Below are 23,674 nucleotides of genomic sequence, written 5' to 3'. Positions count from 1 at the left end.
CCTTAATGCAGCAGTCCCCGGATGTTCATCTTCTCAGTTTGGGCAAATAGCTTGGTGTTGATTTTGTTAGTTGTCAGATTCAATTAACCTGGTGAACGACCTCAGGCTATGAATATTCAACTGCAGAAGCTTATTAACTGCTAGCTGCATGAGATTATTATCAAAGAAATAAAAATGGAAAACCATTTCTTTAATAAGTCCATCAGGTGAATGAACCTGATGATCATAGTTAGATGTGGAAAGATTCCAAAACTGATTGTGGAGTCACTATATAATCATATTATAGCACTCCCATCTTGCAGAAAATTACAGTCCAAAGAGCCGAATTGCATATGATATTGGAATCTTGGAAGAACGGTTAATCAGAAAGGAATAAACGGCATGAAGAGAGGAGGTCAAGTTTCGCAAGTTCATTGAACCACCATTACAAAGATATCTTTCATTTTTTTTTCGACATTGAAACAGTGAATCTAGCAAGCTAAAACCCATCAAACGTATCTTTACAAACATGTCAGGGAAGATCTTGCTTTTTAAGTTATCAACTGATCAGAATATCGACCATCATGATTAGTGTTCATGGTCCTCCCTCTCAAAAGTCTTCAAGCTAAACAACAACTTTCCCAATGCGTTTAACGAGAGCATGAGAATCCGTTGCCATGTGCCTTGATATAATTACTTAAATTTGAGTAACACAAAGCCTCCTACTTTACCAACTTGTCTGCAATAAATTAGTACGTCAGGTGAGTTGTAAATGGGCACATTGATTTCTTCTTTAGTTCAACGTTTTCTTTTGGTACAATGGCAGTTGGGAGAACACAGAAATTTGCTAGTTAAGGTTGAATCCCGGTCTTTGCTTCACAATTTATTAATAATAGGAAATGAGGTCTGTCTAATTAGTCTTAAAGGGTCTTTCGAGTTAGAAACATTAAAATCTATGGGGAAAGAGCTGGTCCCCTCGAAGTCAGGAATTTGTCCATTGAGCTGGAAAGATGGTTTCCTTCGAAGAAAAGTCGCGTAGACTCGATAAATGATGCAGGGGCAAAGCCTGTTTCAATTTGCAATAGACCCCATGGCATTGGTCAAATAGGCCGAATACAAATTGACATCCACCAATGCCTGCCTTTCTCTTCAAGTGCGCACATCACCAAAGAAATATGGTCGTCCTTGCTTGGTTTTTCCATGAATAATAATATTCTCCAATATAATTACTATCATATTTTGTTCACATATGCATCCTTTTTAAGATGTCAAGACAAATATGCCATTGAATTTGAGATTTTTGTTTGAATATCTTATTGAAAACGGATCATCCAGAGATATTATATATGGTTAAATACGTATTTTAAAACATTAAATTTAAGTTATGTAACAGGAGATGACCCTTTTCATTTTTTCCATTCTAGAAAGCTTAACCACTTTCGAGATTCAAAAGATTACTAGTATGAAATTAATATGTAGATCATTGTCGTCAAATTGTATTAGAAAAGAAGAAGACTATATCTGGTTTTGTAGCCTAAAGTCTTATAAGGGGGTTCCATACGTACCAAAAATAATGAAATCTAAGCATTGCATTATTATGGGGATGTGTTCACAAGAAGAATATGATAAAATCTAAGCAATTTTTATTGATTTTTTTTTTTAATTTTAGTGACATTGGATTGAGTGGATATTGGAGCATTGCATGTGAGGTGAAGGGAATAAAAGAATGGATAAGGGAAAAAGGGGTTGGTCTCACTTTGTCCACTAGGGGGTGGAAAGGTTGTAAGGCGTGTTCATCATTATGATTGGACAATCAATTATTATAAAATAGAAATGAGAAATTTTATTTTATTTATAATAAATTTATAATTAGCTTCCCGAGCTACTAAATTTAAGATAAGTTTTACTGTCCATTCATAATTAATCTTTTCCTAGCTCCCACCGGTGTTCTGATTTCCAAGACTTATTTAAATCAATGAGGAATACTTTTAAATGAAAAAGTAGTCTAGTACTTACATAAAAGGATATGCATAATTTATTAGTTTTCAATATTACCCAATCCTAGTTATCAACTATTATACATCAAATAATTCTCTTAATTAAGTGTCAATTAACCTTAAAGCATTGTTTTTGGGTACATTTACAACTTATAAACCCATAAAAAAGGAGCTCAGTTAGGTAGATATGGGGCTTTGGCATGGTAAGTAGTAAACAAATAATCAATATTTGGGTTATCAAGAAAAAAAAAACCATAAAGAAACATGAGGGGAAGCAGAAGGAGAAAAAGCAAGCACGAGACTGGAAAGCGTCCCAGTTCAGAGAAAAGGCCATGGTGAAGCCACGTGAAACCCAGAGCGGGGCCCAGGCCCGGATCATAATACCACGATAGTTTGGGACATATCACGAGAAAACAAGAAGAAAAACAATGCCATATTTCGCTGGTATTTCTTCTTCTCTTATTCATATTAGCTTAAAGAAAAAATGTTAAAGAATAAACCAATGAAATGAGATGGATGCCATTATTATCAAAGTACGTGATGGGCATGGATGGGTCGTTATCTAGTAAACAGGGGGTTGTTTTCATCTCACAGCACACTAAAGCCAAGTGAAAGTCAGTTTGTATTTGATAAAGGGAGCACCAAAGTTGTTAATGTCAGAATTGGCGTGCATTTCGTTGTAAGAATGCAGACAGTGAAACCAAAAACCAAAAACAAAGATTGAAAACTTTGGTGGGGTCCTCTTGTGTTTTTTCTTTTTCCCTTCTCTTTTACATTACAAAGGTGAAATATATAAAAAGTTTACAAAGTTTTCTTTTTTAATTCTCAAAACCCAAAAAGGAGGGGCGGTCAACTTTGGTTTTTTATTTACATAAAGAAAGTTTGGATTTTTGGAGTGAAGGGTGGTGGGGGTTGAAATCAGAATATATGTGGGATAAGAGGGTAAGGAATTTGTAGTGGTGGCAGTGGGGGGTGGGGGCGGTGGTGCTGATTCAAAGGAGATGAGAGAGAGAGAGTGGGAACATTCTGAGATTTGGCTTTTTGTGGGAAATGTTAAGAGAGGGGGACTGGAAGAAATGATGGCTGTCAAAAGATGAGGACGAGCTCATTTTTTTGATGTGATTTTTGGTTGGGTAGTTTTTATGCTATGTGGGGCTTTTATTTTCTGGTTTGGTGTTTTTCTGGTGTCCCGGCTAAAAAAAGATAATAGTGGTTGCTTCATGCACTGAACAATTAACATCCAGCTAGCTCTTTTGCCTATTGATGATAGATGTTGGATTCTTTGTACTTGGAAGAGTGAGAGTAAAGGGAGCTGCTTTGGGACATTTTAAGGCTCTTTTTCTAGTGACCCCTCCAAGGTGTGCTCAGATTCTAATGCTCCACATCTATTTCTCTTTTTCATGTTTTTGATGGCCTATTTTTGAATCAAGCACTTTGTTTGTTTTTTCTCGTTTGAGGTGGATTTTGAGTCCTTTCTTTGGTTTTCTTCTTTTGTTCTTTACCGTTGAGGAATAATTCGAAATGAGATTATGATCTTGTTGATGTGATGCTGCTTTTTGTGTTATTGGGTATATTTAAAGTTCTTTCATTTTTTTTGTCTTAAAACGGCAAAGGGAAGGTGTTTTCTTTTGTGCTTTTCGAGCTGAACATGAATTCTTGTGGTTCAGTTGGTAGTTCTTTATTTTGATGAAAGAACATGGGGATGTTCTTGAGTTCATATTTGTGTCACATTTCTGAATTTTGATTATGGTAAAATTTACCAGTTTCTCCTCTCTACTTTGGAGTAATTTTATTGGAATTGATGTTTGCTTGAGCAACTTTTTATTTTAAAAACCTCTAAAATTTGCTTCATGTCCACTAATTTGTTGGTTCTTCAACTCATACCGAGAAATGCTGTTCCTTTCCTTGCAGGTTTTCTAACTGAAGCATAGGAGTAAAAGGTTAAAGTCTTAACAGAAGAGTTGTAAAGGAATGTGGATTCTGGATTTTGGGGTTTAGAGATTTTTGTGGACCAGAAAAGTTCTTGGTAATGTTGTAGGGGTGTGTGTGTGTGTGTGTGAGAGAGAGAGAGAGAGATAGATCCATTTGGAAAACAGAAAACGAAGAGAATAAGATAAACAAATAAGGGGAGGGCGGTGGTGTCAGTTTTGAGCAAGTGGGGGTGTCTTTGGTTTTGAGAATTATATATGTTTGAGAGTGTGTGTTGTCCATGTCTCCCTAGCTGACCCTTTCAGCCCGGAGTCCTTGCTTTCTGTTGCCAACTGAGGAAGCAATTACTTCCTTTGGGGTCTCTTCCTAGTCAAGTGACCAGTTTGTTAAAAATCACTCTAGCTCCATTTATTTCTTCTCCCTTTATGTGGCCTCATTTTGTGTGAAAGATTCGGTCATACTAAGAAATGCACATGATTTCTTTTGATCCATCCTTCCTAACATTGAAATTGAAATATTTTTAACATTGAGGAGCTCAGTTAGTGGAGAGTTCCTTTTGTGGTGATTTTGGTACTGATTTGTGCCAGTGGAATATTTGTAGATTTGAGAGGAGGTGAAATTTGGAGTGTTAGAAAGAGAAGAGAGGTTTCAATCTTCCTTTAGCAAGATGAAGTTTATGAAACTGGGATCTAAGCCTGATTCATTTCAGACTGATGGAGACAATATCAGGTGAGTTTGAGATCTTCCTTTATGGATGCTAAAACTTTTGATTCTTTGTCTTCTTCTTTTCTTTTTTCCGTCTCAGTATGCTGGACAGACATTATGTAGTAATTACTTTCATTAGCCTTAATATTACTTGCTTCTCCTTTGCTAACTTCTCTTTCCCCTTCCCTTTCCAATTGATTTTTCCCCATATGGTAATTTACAGGAGCATTTATTGTTCTGAGTTTTCCTCCTCTGGCACTAACAAGTGCCAAAAAAATGCCCAAATCTTATCTTAAAAATAATATTTTTAAGGTGGAATGACTTTTGACGCACCAGGAACTTATCTGTTGAGAAATATGGGACACATATTATTGTACTAAAAGTTTTGGGTTTTCCAAAACCAGAGGAAGCAAATGCATTTTAGAAATGCGCATTGGTAAGCCCGTTGGCTTATTATTGGGATTACATTAGCCCTTAAGATTATGAATTTATTATTGAAGATTGAAGTATCTATTCTTCCCCAGTTCTTATATCTAGATAACACTGTTCTTTCCATAGTGTTTGATTGCAATATTTATTTCTGGTTTGGTTGCATACAAGGTTGAACACAACAGTGAGACCTGAATACAGAGCTCTTCTCCTAGTTTCCCTAATAATTTTCCACATTGATAGTTGAACAAACATGTAATAGTACAGAGATGACAAAACAATCATTCCCAACCTCTATTGAAGAGAAGAAAAAGGAATAATTATATTTTGGGTAAAAATAGTATCAATAGAGAATGTTTGGCAAGCATCTGTGTTTCAAGTGTTTTTGGGTACTCTGCATTTTTATGAATATTTATCTGATTGAGCTTTGAGACATGATAAACTTCATTAGGTATTTCTCATATGTATTCAGCAATGATCAAAGGTGTTTCTTAAAGCTGAACTTAAAACCCTTTACTACTTTAAGATACTTCGATTCTATACGAACGTTACCGTTTATAATTGAAGTTATATGTTCTTTAATGATGAATGCTTACATAGTTAAATCGTGAAGTCTATACTGAATGGTTGTTTTACTTGGCTCAACCCATTATTGGATGGGGATTGATAGAAGGTTAATATTGAACCATGGAATGCTTGAAAAGTTATTGGCTTTCGAGTGAATGGATTACAGGTCATATTGGTCGTCAAACCAAGTTACCAGTAAATACAAAGAATCATGTGCTATTAAGCAAATTGTCCTCACAGTGTTTTTTTTTTTTTTTTGGAGGGAGGGAGTGGGTATGGTGCTTGTAGTGAACTTCCGCTTAGTTGTGGTGACTTAACTGCTTCTACTTTGTGTAACACCTGGTCTGTTACTCTATTTTTGTTTCTTATTGATGACAGAGAGAGACAGAATGACCTTGACTTATAAATGAAACCTTTATTTATGAATTGAATGTCAACAATGTAATTGTTTGTAAAGTTTTGTCATTATTCTGCTTACATTTTCCCAAATTCAAGTTAGTGAATATTTGTGCATTAATATTTTGCTGACATGACTAGACAAACATTTATCTCAGGTATGTTGCAACTGAGTTGGCAACTGACTTAGTCGTTAACATCGGGGATTTGAAATTCTATCTGCATAAGGTACCGATATCAATCTGTCATCATACGAAGGATACAGTGTTTTGATTATCATAGGAGATGTAAATGATTTATATATTCAATTCTTATATTTGTGTGGACGAATGAGCCAATATATTTTTGCATCAACCAGAAATTGTCAAACAGATTTTCTATCTCTAGAAGGTTATTTGATAGGCGGGCATCTTATTTAGGTCTTTTGTTTCACACCACTGGTGTGTGGATTAGTTTTCTCGGTCTAATCATCATAATGGTGTCTGTTAATGGTCCAACTTGTTGACTAGGCAAATAAGTATAGTTCTAAAAGGGCCAATTTAATTTTGTCCATAGTGCAATTCTTTTTAGTCCCTATACTTTCTTGGTAGCTCACGTATATAACCATAATTTTTCTGTAGTTCCCCTTGTTATCCAAAAGTGCACGCTTGCAGAAGCTGGTTGCAACATCAAGTGATGAGAACAGTGATGAAATCCACATTCAAGATATTCCTGGTGGACCTGCTGCTTTTGAAATATGTGCTAAGTTTTGTTATGGTATGACAGTCACTCTCAACGCATACAATGTTGTCGCTGCTAGATGTGCGGCAGAATACCTTGAGATGTATGAAACTGTTGAGAAAGGAAACCTTATCTATAAGATTGATGTCTTCCTCAATTCAAGTATATTCAGGAGCTGGAAAGATTCCATCATTGTTCTTCAAACAACAAAATCTCTACTTCCGTGGTCTGAGGAAATAAAGGTGGTCAGCCACTGCCTTGATTCCATAGCTTCCAAGGCCTCCATTGATACTTCCAAGGTGGAGTGGTCATACACCTATAATAGGAAGAAGCTCCCATCAGAGAACGGAAATAGTCCGCAGTGGAATGGTGTAAGAAAACCACAAATGGTTCCAAAGGACTGGTGGGTAGAAGATCTTTGTGAGCTTCATATTGATTTATACAAGCGTGTGATAACAACAATTAAAACAAAAAGCAGAGTTTCTGGTGATGTAATTGGAGAAGCCCTAAATGCATATGCCCTGAGAAGATTGCCTGGATTTAGCAAGGGTATGGTCCAGAATAATGATTTCATAAAGTATAGGTCGTTGGTGGAGACCATTGTACGGCTGCTGCCCACTGAGAGAGGAACTGTTTCTTGTAGCTTCTTGCTTAGATTATTAAGAGCTGCAATTTTATTGGATTGTGGAGAAATGGAGAGAAATGAGTTGATGAGGAGAATTGGCCAGCAGCTCCCGGAGGCAACAGTGACTGATCTTCTGATTCGAGCTCCAGCTGGAGAAGCAACAATATATGATGTTGACATTGTTCACAACTTAGTTGAGGAGTTTGTGACTCACAGTTCTCAAATTGACCCCACTGATAATGAATTCCAGAAGAGTAGAAGCCCTAAGTTTGGACCAGATGCTTGTAAAGTGTTGGTAGCAAAGCTAATTGATGGCTACCTTGCTGAAATTGCACGAGATCCAAATTTGCATCTGTCAAAATTTGTCTATCTTGCAGAAATTGTAGCAAGCTTCTCTAGACCTTCTCATGATGGACTTTACCGTGCCATAGACATGTATCTGAAGGTAATTTCGAAGGTCTCAGCTCTGGTTTTTTTACTTTTGATCCATCTTTTCTCTCTTTCCTTCATTCCTGTGTATCAAATTAAAAATTTTTCTAAAACAAAATACAGTTTAGACTGACCAAATGTGCTTTTATAAGAGCTATAAATCAATTTCAGATTAACAACTAAAACTAGTTTTTTCCTCTCAATACAGGAACACCCTGGAATCAGCAAGAGTGAGAAAAAGAGAATATGCAGGTTAATGGACTGCAGGAAGTTGTCAGCCGAGGCCTGTATGCATGCTGTGCAAAATGAGAGGCTCCCATTGCGTGTTGTTGTGCAAGTCCTCTTCTTTGAGCAAGTGAGGGCTACAGCATCAGCTGGCAACAGCACACCTGATCTTCCAGGGTCCATTAGAGCCCTACTCCCTGGTGGGTCTCATGGCAGCTCAAGGTCCACTACAACCAACAATGAAGAGGATTGGGATTCTGTGCCAACAGCCGAGGATATCAAGGCTTTGAAAGGGGAGCTTGCTACTCTAAGATTAGGCAGTAGTGGGACTGATAGAAACGGAAATGATGCTGCTAAAAGTGATGCCGAAAAGATTGCTGCTAATAGAATGAAAGGTTTGGTCATGTCAAAGATCTTCTCAAAACTTTGGTCAAGTAAGGAAAGACACGGTGAAATTAGCAGCTCTGACACATCAGAGAGCCCTGGATCAGTCAATGCAGAAGAAACAAAGTCCACCCCATCCAGAAGTAGGAGACATTCACTATCTTAGTTCAGGATGTGCTTAGCAGAATCGGAAGCATGCCTTGTTCGGCTTTGTAAAATTGTCTCAAAATGACGGTAGGAGATTAGAACCCTCTGACTTTTTTCTAGCTGGTTTACCACTTGGATTTTTCGAGCAAATGGAATGAGGCAATATCGAATAGCACGGGGATGGTTTTGTAAGAGAGATTCACTGTCGCATATCGTTCCCTGAGCGGTGGAGGCTCTAGGTTGTTCATTGTTGCAACAAGTGAAAAAGCAAAAATAAAATTAAAAATGAAGGGCTGCTAAGTTTCTTAACCAAAGTTCTGGTATCATGTTAAGGTATCCAATCAAAAACCAAAATAGGATCCCAAGTTTGCAACAATTCCAAATTAAGCTGATCTGACATAATGCTACTTTTCAAGTCATGGATGGTTGGATCATTACTTTGTATAATCACTTTTTCTGAGTTTGGAATTCTATCAACGGCTGATCTGACTCATCTGAGTGTTAACTATCAAACCATCCCTGAAAAAGGAAATATCTATTGAATGAAAACTAAGCTTAAGCCAGGACAAGTTCTGCTTTATCCCTTTGGTTGATATAACTAACAACTCAGAAGAGGCAAAGCACAGATTGCAATGGGTAACAACAAAAATATTTTGAAGGGAAATTAAGAGATCATTAATCATTATGGTTCCAAATTAAGACAAATTGAATGGTGAACATTTGGTCAAAATACTCATCAAGTTATCGTATTTATATATTTTATTCAATTTAATTATCCTAATCAAAATCAAAATAATTCAATGTCTTAATTTTAAAAATTATTTTAATTTAATTCTTCCCCTTAAAAGGTATTTAATTTTATGTTAAAGGGATGATGTCAACGTTAAGATAATATAGATGTGACATATTTTAATGACGTGATATTAATTTTAAATTATTTTAATTTAAATATAATTATTAAATAAAATAAAATATATGAATATTAAAATTTGATGGATATTTTGATTCTAAAATGAACATTTTAAGAGAACTCAATTTGAGTCCCACCAATCTTTAGTGGGCCAAACATGGCAAAGTTCAAAGTCTACACAACTTGAATGGGCCAAAGAGGGCTTTGGTGCCCAAGCTCATTTTCCTTTTTTCCACACTTGACAGCATGAAGATTGGACCAGAGCACTCCAAGAAGGAAAAAAGAATCTGTTGACTGTGATGCATTGACATAAAAGTGTTGCAATCTGAGATTGTATTTTATGATTGTAATTTAATGTTATATTATGTTGATTTTTTTCCTTACCAAACGTGGAAATGTACTTCAAATCTCACATCATAAGAAATTTGATTATTTTTGTGGAAAAATATTACATGATAGTTTTTGTGTTTGCAATTAAAACAAAGACTAATAATTTGGTGTAACGGGAGATGTGACTAGAAATATCAGTAACTAGTTACAGAGAAGGATAACGATAGACTTTCCTTCCTGACTCCTTTCTGTCTCGGTCAAGTCCAAATTTCCCCACCTTTTCTGGGTCTATGTCGGCCCTACCATCACCTCTCTCGGTGACTTTTTCTTTTGTTTGGTTTTTTTTTTGCCCCTATATGACCACTACCTTATTTTCTTTTGTAGTTGGACTTGAAAGGCAAAATTACTTCTGTTTTTTTATACCATGAAGAAGGGAAGCTCGATTAGATAAGCAGTGAATAAAGAGACGAAAACCAACACTAGGAAGAATGCTTGAAAGGCTCCTTTTGACTGAGGGCATCTGTGTTCAAACTTGGACCCAGACCTAACCTCTGTTGATTCAGCTCAAATGCCTTGAGTGAAGATAAATCTTTACCCAACAAATCAAGCCAATGTTCTAACTAAGAAGGAACACCAAATCTCCACACAACGGAAGCCTAAAATACACATTTTTCCAGTCAACGTGGGTTGTTCTTGATCATTATCTAATTCCCTCTTATCTTGTTTATTCCTATTCTGAAAGATTATATAAAAAGGCAATGTCTTAAGACAATTACACCAAGTGGACTCACCTCAAAAGATGCTCATAATTAGAACGACCCTTTTTTTGTTTTTGTGTGTGCTTGGGATAATCAAACTCTCACATCACTTCTTTCACCTACCATCACTCTTCTCCTTAATTTTCCAATTCCACAAAGAAAGAAAGGAGAGTACAAAGCTAAACAACTTTTGGCCGTTCAGCTATTGACTCGGAAGGAAGAACAACGAAAGATAAGTAAGCAATCAAAAAAAAAAACAAAAGCCAACCAAATTTGACTGCAATTGGCCACTCTGCTTATTTCTTCCTCCACCGTCCTCTTACCTAAACCACCCACGTATTTACAAGTATAAGCAAAAAGAATGACATGAAACCCAAGTGACTTTTGCATTGGTATACCCTTTTTCTTGGGGAACATCTTTTTCCTGGAAAAACAGTAGATAACATGATGGGAACCTGGAGAGTAGCTTTCTTCACACTAAAGATATGTTAATTAATCATTATTAGGTGGGGTTAAACGTGCTTAAAGGAAAACAACCCAACAGTCGAAACTTGCCTAACACTTTCATACACAGCTACTTTTGCCTAATCATAAACCTTTTGTTAAATTGTCCCCTTGTTAACTTTAGATTCATCAACCTTGTCAACGTTAAACTTTAATTATTAAATGATTAAGTCATTCTTAAGTGGATAATTAGAAACAACAATGAAGATATTACAGAAGATTTTGGTATTTCCTTGTCCAATTCGATCTGGTTAAAGCTCTAAACTCCTAGAAAGCTTTTGAAGTTGGTAGATGTTGGTTCAATGCATCAACCTAAACAGTGCCCAAAAAAAATCAAATTTCGACAAGCTTTTGGGCCTATTTGGCAATGAGTCACAATGACTCTGTACTTTCATGTCTGCTTGACGTTACAATTCGGTGCCTTTGAATGTAATCTTTTTGTGCAATGCATGTAATAAGGTGGGGATAGAAAGTGACCATACATTACAAATTATATATATATATATATATATATATATATATATATATATNATATAATATATATATATATATATATATATATATATATATATATATATTTTGTACCAAAGTAAGAACTTTTAGGTTTATGAAATAAATTATGCCCCATAAAATCTCTTCGACGATGCCCAAAAGTATATTTGATATCCTCACTTTCTTCGTAATTTGAATAGTATGAAAATGTTTCATGATTACGTGTTGGATAATGGTTTAGTGATATTAAATCCAAACAATAAACCCAAATTGGCTTTTTCATAAGGGACATATTGGATTCATCAACTTTATTGACAAATACAAGTGCTGCCAATGTTCCCCAATAGTTAATAGTAATTAAAGCTTTATATATTATCAATACCACAATCATAAAAACAAAAAATGGTAGCCAACTTTATGAAAAAATCCAAGAGCAATGTTACCCATCTTTTGATTTCATGCACAGTTAAAAGTTTGTCCAAATTAAGTCAAGTCAGGGTTTCTTTTGTTAGGTGCTTACTTATCATCATTATGGATTCAATAGAACAGTTACCCTACTTGTTGATAATGACCCGAAGAAGGTCATATATACTTCCCCAAGTCAGCCATTGCTCAAGGTAAAAAGGATCATTTGGGGGAGGACTGTTTTTTTTTCTCGACCATGAAAAATTCCTCTCGAAAAATTTTCCAGCTGTAAGCCACTGAGTGGAAAATCAGTTGTCATAAAGCAAAGATACCCTCTAATTAAAACTGTGAAGTCTCTCATTTGATTGTTCTATCTGGAAAAATTTCAATGACCCCCCAGTGGCCTTTCTCTCCTCATGATTCATATGAATGCTTTAGTGCAAAATCCCGTGAAGGCTTGCAATCAAAGAAAACGAGCTGTGCCTTTGCCATTGCCTTGTTTGGTTGGTAACTCATCACTCACTTGATCCTTTTAGCGGGCGTTTATTGCATGCATAACCTATTGATTATGGGCACAATTTCTATTTTTATCCAAATAATAAATGTCCATTTTCGTGGAAAAATATCTCCTTTTTTTTTTTCTTTCCGATATTTTTTTAAATATTTTCAAATAGAATAACACGAAATATGTATTTATTGCGACCGATTCGAATAAATAACTAAACATAAATGTAGCAATTAATATCATCATGTTTAAATAGATTGGATGAAATAGTGGCTGCGAGCCTGACTATAAGTCTACATTATTGTGATTTATGTTTTGTCTTTATTAAGGGACAAAAGAAAGGATTGGGTTGTTATCAAAGAAAAGAAACGTCACAATCCAAGAACCCCCAATATGGCCCATAGTTCCACAACTAAAACCACCTAAAGGGTGAGAAAAGACGAGGAATTGGCAAAAAGATTAAAAAAAAAAACAAATAAACCTCAAACATCAGTCGTACTATCCTATCAAAATTTCAATTTTAATTTCAATTCTTACCTTCCAAAGCAAAGTAAAGGCGAACCCACAGGCCACAGCAGCAGCTAAAAGCCAAATCTCCCATCCATCTCAATCTTATAATAAAGTAAAAACCCCAAATGAAAAAGAATCCATCAACACCACCAAAGTTCATCCACAAAAAGTTCCCAATTATGACTATATTTTGTCATATTGAATATATATATATATATATTGGCTTAGGGAGAGAAACTTCAATACTTGTTAGAATCAATTTGCCAATGTGGTCCAATGTTCTCCACCACCCTTAATTAGAAACATACTAAGAACCCAATTAATCTAAACACGAAATGTCAATGAAGATAGGGTAAGGGTAGTAGGGTACCCCATCAAAAGCATATAATCGGAATTATTTTTTTTTATAAAGGAAAAAAAAAGGAAGAATTATACGGCCACAAGTCAATTGGAGAAATTTGTTTTTGGTTATGATAAAAAAAGGAAAAGGCTTTTGATCTTCAAAGGGGATATTCTGATTACACATGATTTCTCATCCCTATCAAAAGAACCGTTTTAAACTTTGGAATAAGTAAAAGGCCATTCCCTAAAAAGATATCCAACCCCACGTCTAAACTAAGGCTTTGTTTGGCCACACCAGGATCTTACAAAAACACATCCATTTACAAGAGAAAAAACAAAACCCAAAAATCTAAAAACTAGAAGGAGAGGATATTCATATTCTTTCTTACACCCAAACCCTTATTTTGGCATTCCCTCTTTTCTCTCCTCCCAGAGTCCTAATAACAGGAAAATTATTACTATAAGATTTTTCTTTCTCTTGTTCTTTTTTGTTTTCGGGTGGTTAGACTTTAGAATTCTCTGGGGTCTACAAAAATGGAAAGTCCAGGGGGAGAATTCGTCCAGTCACCAACAGACCCGTCACTATAGTCTTCCCCAAGCCGTTTGATGCACCATAAATCTTCATCGCACGATAACCTTTTCCAATGTGGGACCCCGATTTTTAGCGGCTCACAGTTCGCCACCTCAGTCGCCACCACACTGCACCCTCCTTCTTTGGCCAAGTTATGCGCGTGTGCACACAATGCTTTAACAAACTTCGCGGCGCGTGGCCCTTCCCCTCCCAACCCGTACAAAAAGTGCAAACCGAACGGCCTAAACACTTCCGGGATCGACGGTAACCTCAAAAACGGCAACAACTTGTCCACAATCCTTGTCGTTTTAGCCAACGTTTTTCTCATTCTCGACGCGCCGCGAACTTCCAACATGAACGCGTCCTTACAATTCCAAACACTCAAAACCGCCCACGACTCGGGCGGGTCGGACAAAAACTCATCGGTCCCTGACCACGACTCTTGCGTATAGCAACATCCAGGTGGCACAGCCAAAAAGGTTCCAAGGTTAAGTCTATTATTAAGCACTGAGTCAATGTCGCGAGGAAAGAACTCGGTGGTGGAGAACCGGCGGCGGTATAGGGACTCAGCGTCGGATGGGGGAAGCTTGATCAGGGTGACTCGGTTGGAAACGGGGAGTCTGTGAGCGAACACGGGGTTAACCAAAATAGAAGGAGTACGGAACTTGGAATAACCGCATTTATCTGTGAAGAGATTAACGGAAGCTTGGTTGTCGTTTTCCGTCGCTAAGTAAGCATATTCAGCACCGTTTTGGGTAAACCATTCTTCCATTCTAAGTACCAGCTTTAACCCTATTCCCATTCTCCTGAGAAAAAAAACAAAAACAAACCCAAATCAAAATCATCATTCCTATCACTGGTCTTTAAACGCATTAGTATTTGTTGGGCCATTTTTGGTAAAGAGATTAAAGCATACCGGTGAGAGGGTGAGACCCGAAGGCCTAAAATGTAAGCGAGCTTGGTGTAAATAGGGACGGGTTTGGTGGGATCACTTTTGGTATTTCGCGAGAGCTTTTTGCCACAAGTAACGGTTTTTATGCAGCCTCGAATCATCCCAACAATCTCTTTGGTTGAGCTTAATTCAGCCACCTGCTTGATTAAAAATGATGTTAAAAAAGGGTACGTAAGAAAAACAAAATAAAAAGAGTGGGATTTTAGTAATGGAGAAGGAAAGAAACGAAAGGGGACAAAAGAGAAAATGTTGTACCAGCATGAGAAAAGCAGGGGAATGGCGGACCCGGCAAATAGGGTCACCTAAGAGGTCGGTAAAGAGAGAGAGTTTTCCGCTGGGACCAACTTCGCATCTTTTTTCTACTTCTTCTACACTTGTTAAATCTTTGCTAGGATCAAACTCTCTTACCACTATGACACACTGATTATCTTCTCCCATAATTTTTTCTTTTTCTTCTCTTTTCTCCTTTCTTTTTCAGTATTGCGCAAAGTGGGGAGAGAGGGTGTGATAAAGCAGGCGTTCTTGTGTGGAGGTGAATGGAACCGAAAGAAGGGTTTATATAGGTGGAAAACTCAGCTTTTTCAAGCTTAGAAAATAGGCTGACTGACGTCTGAAACAAGCAAGCAATAAGAGAGAAAGGCGAGGAGACAGCAGCAAAGGCTAATAGCTTAAGACTTCGATATCAGAGAAAATAAAAAACACATATATATAACTGTATATTCTCTCACAAGAAGACGAAAACAAAGAAGAGAAGGAAATGAAAAAAAAAGGCTTCTAAGCTTCTTCTTCTTGGAGTTTCTTGGGGTTTTTCTTCGTCTAAGAGAAAATACTGAAAAAAGTTCATTGCCAGAGAAACAATTGGTTCCGAGCTGCCTTTAAATACCGGTTTATTTGGGGTTTTTTTTTTAAAGAGGAAAAAAATTGAAAGATAACACTTTTTACTCTGTATCTCCACAATCCCCAAACCTTTCCTTTTCTCTTCTGGCTGTTTTATTTAATTCAGTGCTTTTAAAAGTCCCTATCTCTTCTTCTCTCTTCTCTTTCTGTCTGTCTATATATCCTTCCTTTTGTTTCTCTCTCTTTCGCACCTTGTAACAAATGTAATCATTAAAAAGAATTAAATGGGCATAGTAAATAAATAAAATAAAATAATTTTTATTATTAATCATCACAAAAAGGGTGGAAGAGGAAATGGCGGCTATGGCTGCGCGCAGTCTTGTGGTTTTTATTTTTTTTCCATTTCTCGTTTTATTTTTTTCACTGTAATCATTTAATTTCTACGAATGGAGGCGTTGCCATCATGGCCCCATTTGTAATCATTACCCTCCCCCAGCACCCATCCCATCCTCATGACCATCCATGGCCACTTTTAACATACATAACTCTCGTCTATTCGTGAAAAATTCTGATAATATGTATTTTTCATGCATGTTCATTTAATTTTAATTAATAAAATTTGTGTTTTTACTTTGTAATTAAGTGAAAAGTGATAACGTGGCGAGATGGGAGCCGTTAGTTAAGGGAGCTGATGCACCAAGGAAAGTCGGCCGTCAGAATGGAAATACAGAGCGTACTGTACTGGACTCTGCAAAAGCGGCTTTCTTTTACTCTATCAAAGGGGGTTGAATAAGAAGCGAATAACTGCTACAGCTATAATAATCCTACTGGTAGCGTGACTTTTCCGATCATCATCATCGGCATCTTCAATCTCTCTTTTTCTTGATCGTAATCCAAATGGACGGTCATGATGGCTCCCCTTCACGGGCAGCTAGATTTCTTCACACTGTCATGCTAAAGGTCTATGCTTATCTTCCGGAATTGGAATATTCAGTCTGTGATGCAGCCCTATCATTTTTTGTGGACAGCCTAAGTTAATAATTTTGATGGAACTTGACATTAATTTCAAAGCTCCTTTTCGCAAATTCCTTTATCCAAAGGGTAATAATATGATATTTTATCTGATTATATCACATAGGACATAATCAAAGGTCACTTTTAAGGATAATTATCCTTTATGTTTGATTGATTGATTGGTTTACTAGTATTTTTATTTAATTTTGATTTTATCTTTAACCTTAAAATATTTAAATTACAAAATTATTCGAATTTGGGTAGATGTGCGAAGGTGAAACCGCATGGTGGATGGTGGAACGCGTTACACGTTAGCGAAACCCCAATCTAGTTGAGTAGAGAAAGTAGGGATTTTAATTGGGAGCCGAAAACGGTTGGGACAATGATTGGGTCCTAAAAGGAAATAGACACGTCATCAATATGATTAATTATTTATTACCCTATAATTTCAACATTAAATTTATTTTATTTTTGGTATTTTTTTAGTAACTGTTTAAAGGTCCAACCAATCGTTTCAAATTTAAACTACTTAATAATTGAAAATAGCCCCATTGAAAATGACCTAAAAATCATTGAGGATTTAATTAAGAGGAAAACTTGGGAAGGGGGCAAAATGAAAGGAAAGTCTCCTACAAGTCATGTGAAGTTAGAACTGAGTTTCCTAAGTATGGCAGATAGACAAATTTCGAAATTTCTTTTAATTTATTCTTGTGGTATAAATTTTTTTAATGTAATTTTAATAATTAATTTATTGGAAGTAGGACAATGGGACCCTACATTTGTTGGGTCCCATTTGAAATATCTACGTGGGTTAGTGGTGGAGTTGGTGTGTGATTAGTGCGGGTGATTTAGACTCCTCTCCAATTGGAAACTAGCAATTATTGTCGCTTAAGAATTTTTTGTTTAATTAAGATTGTGGAAAAAATTAGAGAGGATTTTTTGTACTTTATCCATGATATTGCATAACATAATGCAAAGTTCGCTAGCTTATGGGAAAAGTTCAAAGGTCAAGTGTTCTAGGCTTAACTATAATAGTCTACTTTCATTAAAGAAACTACTCTATATTATATATATAGTCTCCTTGACAATCCTCTCATGTCATTTTTAAGTTTTTTTTATCATCCTTACTTGATAAGACATACATAGAGACAAAGTTTTATTATTTGAGCAGCTAAAGTCTTCCTGCCATGTATGAAAATTGTAATTTCATGTATATGTATCATATTTAAATAATTGAGTTTAAATTTTTTTAATAACAATAAAATATTGACATACAACGAACATAATTAGATTAGTTTAATTCGAAAATAAATGAAACTAAGGTAAAACCAAAGATAGCATCTTCCCTATTTAATCAAACCCAATTAGCTTAAGACAAATGCCCATAAAAATTATCTTTCTAATTAAATTATATGCCACCAAAACAATTAGTTGTTAGCAAAATCATTTCTTTGTCACCTCCGTATATGAAAATCAACATCATCTTCTTAAAACTGTATAATTCAACTCTAGTTTGTTAATAAAAGGTTGATCCTTATTTGAAGTTCAAGATTTAAATCTTAGATCACTCTGTTATATATATGTTCAGTCATTTTTAATTAAATATTATTCACTGCACGATGCATAATGCATAATTAATTCTGCTATAAATTTATGGTTGGTTTTTTTTATATTTGAGGGTGTCTTATATACTATTATTTAAGCTTATAATAATAGATTATAAAACGGACTAAATTAACGTAATGTGTCTTTCAACAAATATTATTAAATTAGCTAGGTAGTGCTAACCTTGAATTTAAAATTTGTATAGTAAGTGATTTAAACCATTAAAGGAGAAAAATAAAATCGAAGAAGGTGACTACGGTGACAATGACAAAGAGAATAATGAAATTAGAATGATGATACTAATGAAATCAGGGATGACACTAACGTGTTAAAATTGATAGTGGTGTTGCCAATGATGGTGAAAATGACAATGATAATGATCCATGATGGAGACAATTATAATTAGTTGATGTATACTATACTTCATTAAGATGTACAAATATTGTTTAGTTATAAATGTAAGTTAACTAGGTTCACACCCAGTTTAGCATAAACATTAATTTCATATACATGCACATGTACAGGCAAACACATACATGCGTTTACACATAAAATCATTAATTAATTAGCTAAATTTGGTGAAAAAGTTTGGAAGTGTTATAACTAAAAACAAACACAGAAACATTGAAAGGGCTTTAATTAAAAAGGCAACAGCTCTTTCAAATGATCGGTGGTCAAATTTGGTAAGCATATTACATATATATACTTATTTTTTTTTCTTGGATAAATACTGGGTCTAGAATATATAAAGTGGCAATGAAATATAGAAGTGATGATGAGATTCTTGCTCTTGCTCATGATTTTATTAATCCTTATTCGAAAATTGTGTGTGATCCTAAGAATCCACCAACATTTATCTGATCAATATTATTCTTTGTCTAAACGATCATTAGATTTGGAATCAAAAGGAGATATTTGCTGTGATTTCTAATCTATAGTTAATGAAAAAGCATTAGACCCTAATTTGTTGACTGAGTAGGGAATAATTCTTGAGGGAGGAATCGTCTCTCCCCCCCGGCCCTCTATTCAAGAAATGGTTCGGAATCTTACTTAATTATGAGTCGATTTTAACAAGAATTATGCTTAACTGTGATGACGAAAGAGCTGATGTACATGATTAGCATAATAAAAACACATGATTCTCGCGAAGTTTTTGGCTTTTGTTCCACATTTTCTTCCTCGGTCAAGATTTAGAAACATAAAAAAGATTGATTAGGTCGATAATGGATCGAAATACCTAGCTATGTTCCATATGACTAGGGTTTAAAGCCCAATTAGGACCACAAAACCCTAATACCAAGATTAGGATATCTCATGTATGATGTCAAATTTTTATAAAATTCATGTAATTTGGTTAGAAAGAATATGATCCTCGACGTGTATCATGTTAATATGTTTCACCTTCGATGTAAAAAAAAAACAGTTAGTGACAAATGCCAAAACAATTTCCTCGGAATGATAATTGCAGGGATCTTGTTCCCTCTCTTATGTTATCTAGTTTATGCCTCCGTACGGATCTTTTAACCTCATCATATACTAATTAATGGCCAAGTATTTCAAAGCACAACTAACATTGTAGGCCAAACTTGTAACATGAAATCCTCATATTAGGCAATGTCTCTTATTGTTTTCCTTTTGTTTTTTTTTTTTTTTTTTTTTAACCCGATGTCTCTTGTAACTAGCTAGGTTTTTAGATGATAATCGCGTCTAATAATTTGAAATCCTCGTGCATTGTGGGAAACCAAACATGGATTAGAAAAGAAATTAACAAGTAGCCAACATGTTTACCCATTATCTTCCAAATTGTCTTGTCTGATGGGAACGAAGGGATAACAAGCTTGCTAATGGGTTGATTAAAAAATGATTAAGACAGTTGGAAAGTGGGGGTTAAGCAAGTTGACCACCAACCATTTTCAAAGAAAAAATAGTAAAAGTTATTGGGATGGTGTGGCTCGAGGAAGGATATGGATGGAGTTTGGTGCCCTTTTCTTGTCACCCTCGTCTTAATTTGCTATATATTTGTAGATTGCGATTCATTACTTACTAATAAAATACAAAGGTGATGATGACTCGGGCAGGCTCCCGCTCCAGCTCGACCTAGGTTTTTTTGTCATCGAGACCTTCAAATTTTGACCTGGGCAGAAAACAGAAGTGATATATTCTGGTCGCAAAGGTGTGGATTTTGCTAATATTTTAAGCCCAAATCAAAGACCTGAAATCAGACCCTTGTTCCCTTCTCGTTACATGTTTTTAGGGTCGGTGACATAATAGAAGCTTGACCTCATAAGCCTCTATAATGACCTACAAAAGACCTACCATATGAAACCATATACTATTAACTATAAAATATTGATTTCAGGTTTATAATATATTCTCATTCTATTATTAACTCCGCTCTCTTAATTTTGTGTTTTCTAGACAATATATTTTGGTTCTAGTCAGCTAGTTTGGGAGTTGTATGATTCTAAATTTGGAAGTGAGATGTGAAAAATGAATAAGTCGATAAGCTATTTATTAGGGCTCATAGGCTTGTAATAACTTGCCATGAATAGTAAAATTATTCGAAAATAGATACCATATTTGGAAGGTTTGAAGACGGAAATGCCCTTGGGCATGTCCAATTGTTAAATTGGAGGACAGCTTTGAATGTTGGGGTACTTAGCAGGGGAGGGAGACAAAGGTCAGAGATAGGTGGGTGGGTTTTGGGGTGGGGGGACGTATTTGGGAGAGGCCTGAGGAGCTGTCATTTCTCTCAAATTGTTATTTTGTTTGGTTTTGAGCAATTTGTATGCCAAGAGTCCGACACCAGGGTGCGGCCCTGGCTCGGCCGAATCCCCAAGATTATGCACCATGTCCCCTCATTGAGACGTGCCAAGTTTGCCCCATGACCCATCCCTTCCTTTCCCTTGCTAACATTTCCATTTTCATATGCATACTATATAATATTTGTATCCCCCAATTATATATATAGTCCCTTGAAATGACCTTTCATATAATCACGTTATGGTGACACGTTGGGAACATGCATTTGACTAGTAAAGTCAGCATGAAGACAAAATCACAACCGTCCATATATTTTTGTTTCATACTCATTTATATATTAGTATAATTTATAAAGTTTACCCAGTGTTTTTTTTTGGACGATATTGTTCCAAGTAAATCCATGCAAAGAACAAGATGGGACTTTACAATGAAAAAGATATTGTTCCTTTTGGGAATCAAATCTTGACCCTCCAAGCCAAAACTCGATCACTCTTTCACACACACGTATCAATACCCCCAAAGAAAAAAAAATGAAAAAGAGATCACATCTAGCTAGTATATACATATAATGTAAACGCATGTTCGCTTTTGCATTGCACTATCTTTATATGGTCTTGTTAATTAGCCATCATGTTGGCTTATTATCATTCCCAAAACAGAAGTAAGAAGAAAAAGAAACCAACTTTCTTCGAATGAGCAAGTTGTTTGAACCCTGGCTCCACGTTGTACATTTATATTTGTTCCTGTACATGACGATGCTAATCATTCAAGCAACATTTGGTCTTCACTTCTTTTTTGCAATTGGAGATCCTACAAGAAAAAAAAAAAACATACAAACATTTATTTCCATCCCAAGAGATTGTGGGATATTCACTGTTCAACTAATATTCCTAGTGCGATTTCTCATTATATATAATGAATTGACTCGACAGTGTTTCCAAGTTTGAAGAGACAATATTGGCGCACGAGGAAATCTAGAAACAAAGCTCAAGGTTTTGTTTCGGGACGATGAGGACAGGACCAAAACCTTAAACCATATATTAACACATCGTACAGAACTACAAGTATATCCTTTCAGAAGCAGTAACCTGTATGAGAAAGCATAGACAGAGATCAACTCCTTTTCTATCACCCCAAATTAAATCATAGGTTCCGGTGTTCGATTCCCATAAATCAAAGATGAAAGTCAAAAAAAGATATTTACATGTCGGCCACATTTATATAATTCGATCCTTTAGATTCATTTTTTGATGGTGATAGAAGGTTTTTGAAAGCAATAATCTTCTTTGTGTTCATACAAGAGGAAATATTACGATTAAAATCAAAGTCTCTGCTCAAACTCTGTCCGTCTTTACCATTTAAGATGGCATTCATCATTATAACTTTGTTTGAATAAGTTCAACCACTCATTATCTCTTTTATTTTCTTGTTCTACATAAAAGAACAAGGAAAAAAAAGAATTAATATGAGATTTACAAGACTCTGTTGCCATTGCTAACCTTTGGCAAGAACCCAGATTAATTACACCTTTAAATTTAAAGTTTATTTGATCAAAATTGTACCATGAGGAGCATGTTAATGTCGAAAAGAGGAAAAACTTTGAAGGGATAGTCGGTCCAATTAAGTTTATCCTAATAAAAACAACCGGTGAGGGGAAAAAAAATGGTAAGCCTAACTTTTGGTAAAGCCAAATTTTGACAATGACTTAACCAGTATCCTCCATTTAGTGACAGGTAACAACTGTGGATTTTCACTTTTGTGTATACTAGGGTTTAGGGGGGTAGTCTTAGGGTTTTTTCATTTTTTATTTTAACCATCAAAATAAAAAGAAAAAATCAAATGGGAAATACTTAAAGTACAAAAGTACCCCTCATATTAGATATACACTACTACAACTATATATATATATAAAGTAAAAAATACATGGCTATGCATCCTATTTTGTACGTTCCTCACCTGTATTATAAAAAGACAAAAGGTCCTGAAACTGAAAGCATGGGGAGGCGGAGGGGGGGCTATGATAAGAGATAAGAACAAATTCAGAGGACCTGCCACATCGCCGTTCAGTTCCCATCACCATCACCATCATCATCATCATCCACCCCATCATGCCCATGCATGTTTCATATTATGTCCATGCATGCCATGCCATGCCATGAATGATGTGGTGGCCAATGGCCAATGACAGCAGCTAGGGTGCATTCAAACAAGTGTAGTAGTTACTAAATTTTTTAAGCTATTTAAACAAAGCGATGAGTACAGGCAGGATTGAACTGCAATGGACTCAGCTGAAGTTTCTGAACCCTTAAAGGTCACTTTCAGGATTGGTTAGTTAATCTTGGGGGTCCAGGAAGAAAAGGTGTACCTCCCACACTTGAGATTTAAATAAATAAATAACAATTTGTTACGAATTTATATATAAAATTATATGTATATGTATATACGCTTGCATTTCATAAATGTGTCACATCTTAACTTTGTTATAAAACAACTTGCTAGCAGAAGGATCTTAACAGATGTTGACATGCACAAAATGAACAGAAAAGGAAGTATGAGCTTTTGAATTCCTCCTACCCCAATTAAATTAGATCTTTGCAATATTTTATTATAAACTTGATAGGTAAATGTTGAAGGATGGGACAAG

The 23,674-nt window shown here is 35.6% G+C and overlaps 2 protein-coding genes across 6 annotated transcripts; one reads left to right on the top strand and one right to left on the bottom strand.

The window, feature by feature from the left end:
- On the top strand, positions 2,977 to 9,003 carry LOC18611273 (BTB/POZ domain-containing protein NPY5). Of its 5 annotated transcripts, none has more exons than XM_007047438.2 (6): positions 2,977 to 3,334; positions 3,888 to 3,916; positions 4,507 to 4,634; positions 6,161 to 6,230; positions 6,623 to 7,792; positions 7,985 to 9,003. In XM_007047438.2, exons 3-6 carry the CDS (start codon positions 4,573 to 4,575, stop codon positions 8,549 to 8,551), a joined length of 1,869 nt encoding a protein of 622 aa, XP_007047500.2. In that variant the 5' UTR covers positions 2,977 to 3,334; positions 3,888 to 3,916; positions 4,507 to 4,572; the 3' UTR covers positions 8,552 to 9,003. The 5 variants fall into 5 exon arrangements, with proteins under 5 accessions (XP_007047500.2, XP_007047501.2, XP_017985429.1 ...); XM_007047439.2 differs by having other exon boundaries at positions 3,888 to 4,002; XM_018129940.1 differs by having other exon boundaries at positions 3,888 to 4,286.
- On the bottom strand, positions 13,558 to 15,716 carry LOC18611271 (probable N-acetyltransferase HLS1). Its single transcript, XM_007047436.2, has 3 exons — positions 15,067 to 15,716; positions 14,776 to 14,948; positions 13,558 to 14,665 (listed from the first exon to the last, which is right to left on the bottom strand). Exons 1-3 carry the CDS (start codon positions 15,247 to 15,249, stop codon positions 13,798 to 13,800), a joined length of 1,224 nt encoding a protein of 407 aa, XP_007047498.1. The 5' UTR covers positions 15,250 to 15,716; the 3' UTR covers positions 13,558 to 13,797.

This window comes from Theobroma cacao, chromosome 1 (genome assembly GCF_000208745.1).
Source record: "Theobroma cacao cultivar B97-61/B2 chromosome 1, Criollo_cocoa_genome_V2, whole genome shotgun sequence".
Classification (NCBI taxonomy): domain Eukaryota; kingdom Viridiplantae; phylum Streptophyta; class Magnoliopsida; order Malvales; family Malvaceae; genus Theobroma; species Theobroma cacao.
The sequence above is the reverse complement of the archived record's forward strand: the minus strand, read 5'-3'. Positions and strand labels throughout refer to the sequence as shown.

Bases quoted from the DNA above. Each gene is read 5' to 3' on its own strand.
- LOC18611273 (XM_007047440.2), top strand. From the start codon at position 4,573: ATGAAGTTTATGAAACTGGGATCTAAGCCTGATTCATTTCAGACTGAT. The intron at 4,635-6,160 runs GTGAGTTTGAGA...CATTTATCTCAG, and splicing joins ACTGATGGAGACAATATCAG to GTATGTTGCAACTGAGTTGG. The intron at 7,793-7,984 runs GTAATTTCGAAG...CTCTCAATACAG, and splicing joins CCATAGACATGTATCTGAAG to GAACACCCTGGAATCAGCAA.
- LOC18611271 (XM_007047436.2), bottom strand. From the start codon at position 15,249: ATGGGAGAAGATAATCAGTGTGTCATAGTGGTAAGAGAGTTTGATCCT. The intron at 14,949-15,066 runs GTACAACATTTT...TTAATCAAGCAG, and splicing joins CCCCTGCTTTTCTCATGCTG to GTGGCTGAATTAAGCTCAAC. The intron at 14,666-14,775 runs GTATGCTTTAAT...TTTTTTTCTCAG, and splicing joins CGGGTCTCACCCTCTCACCG to GAGAATGGGAATAGGGTTAA.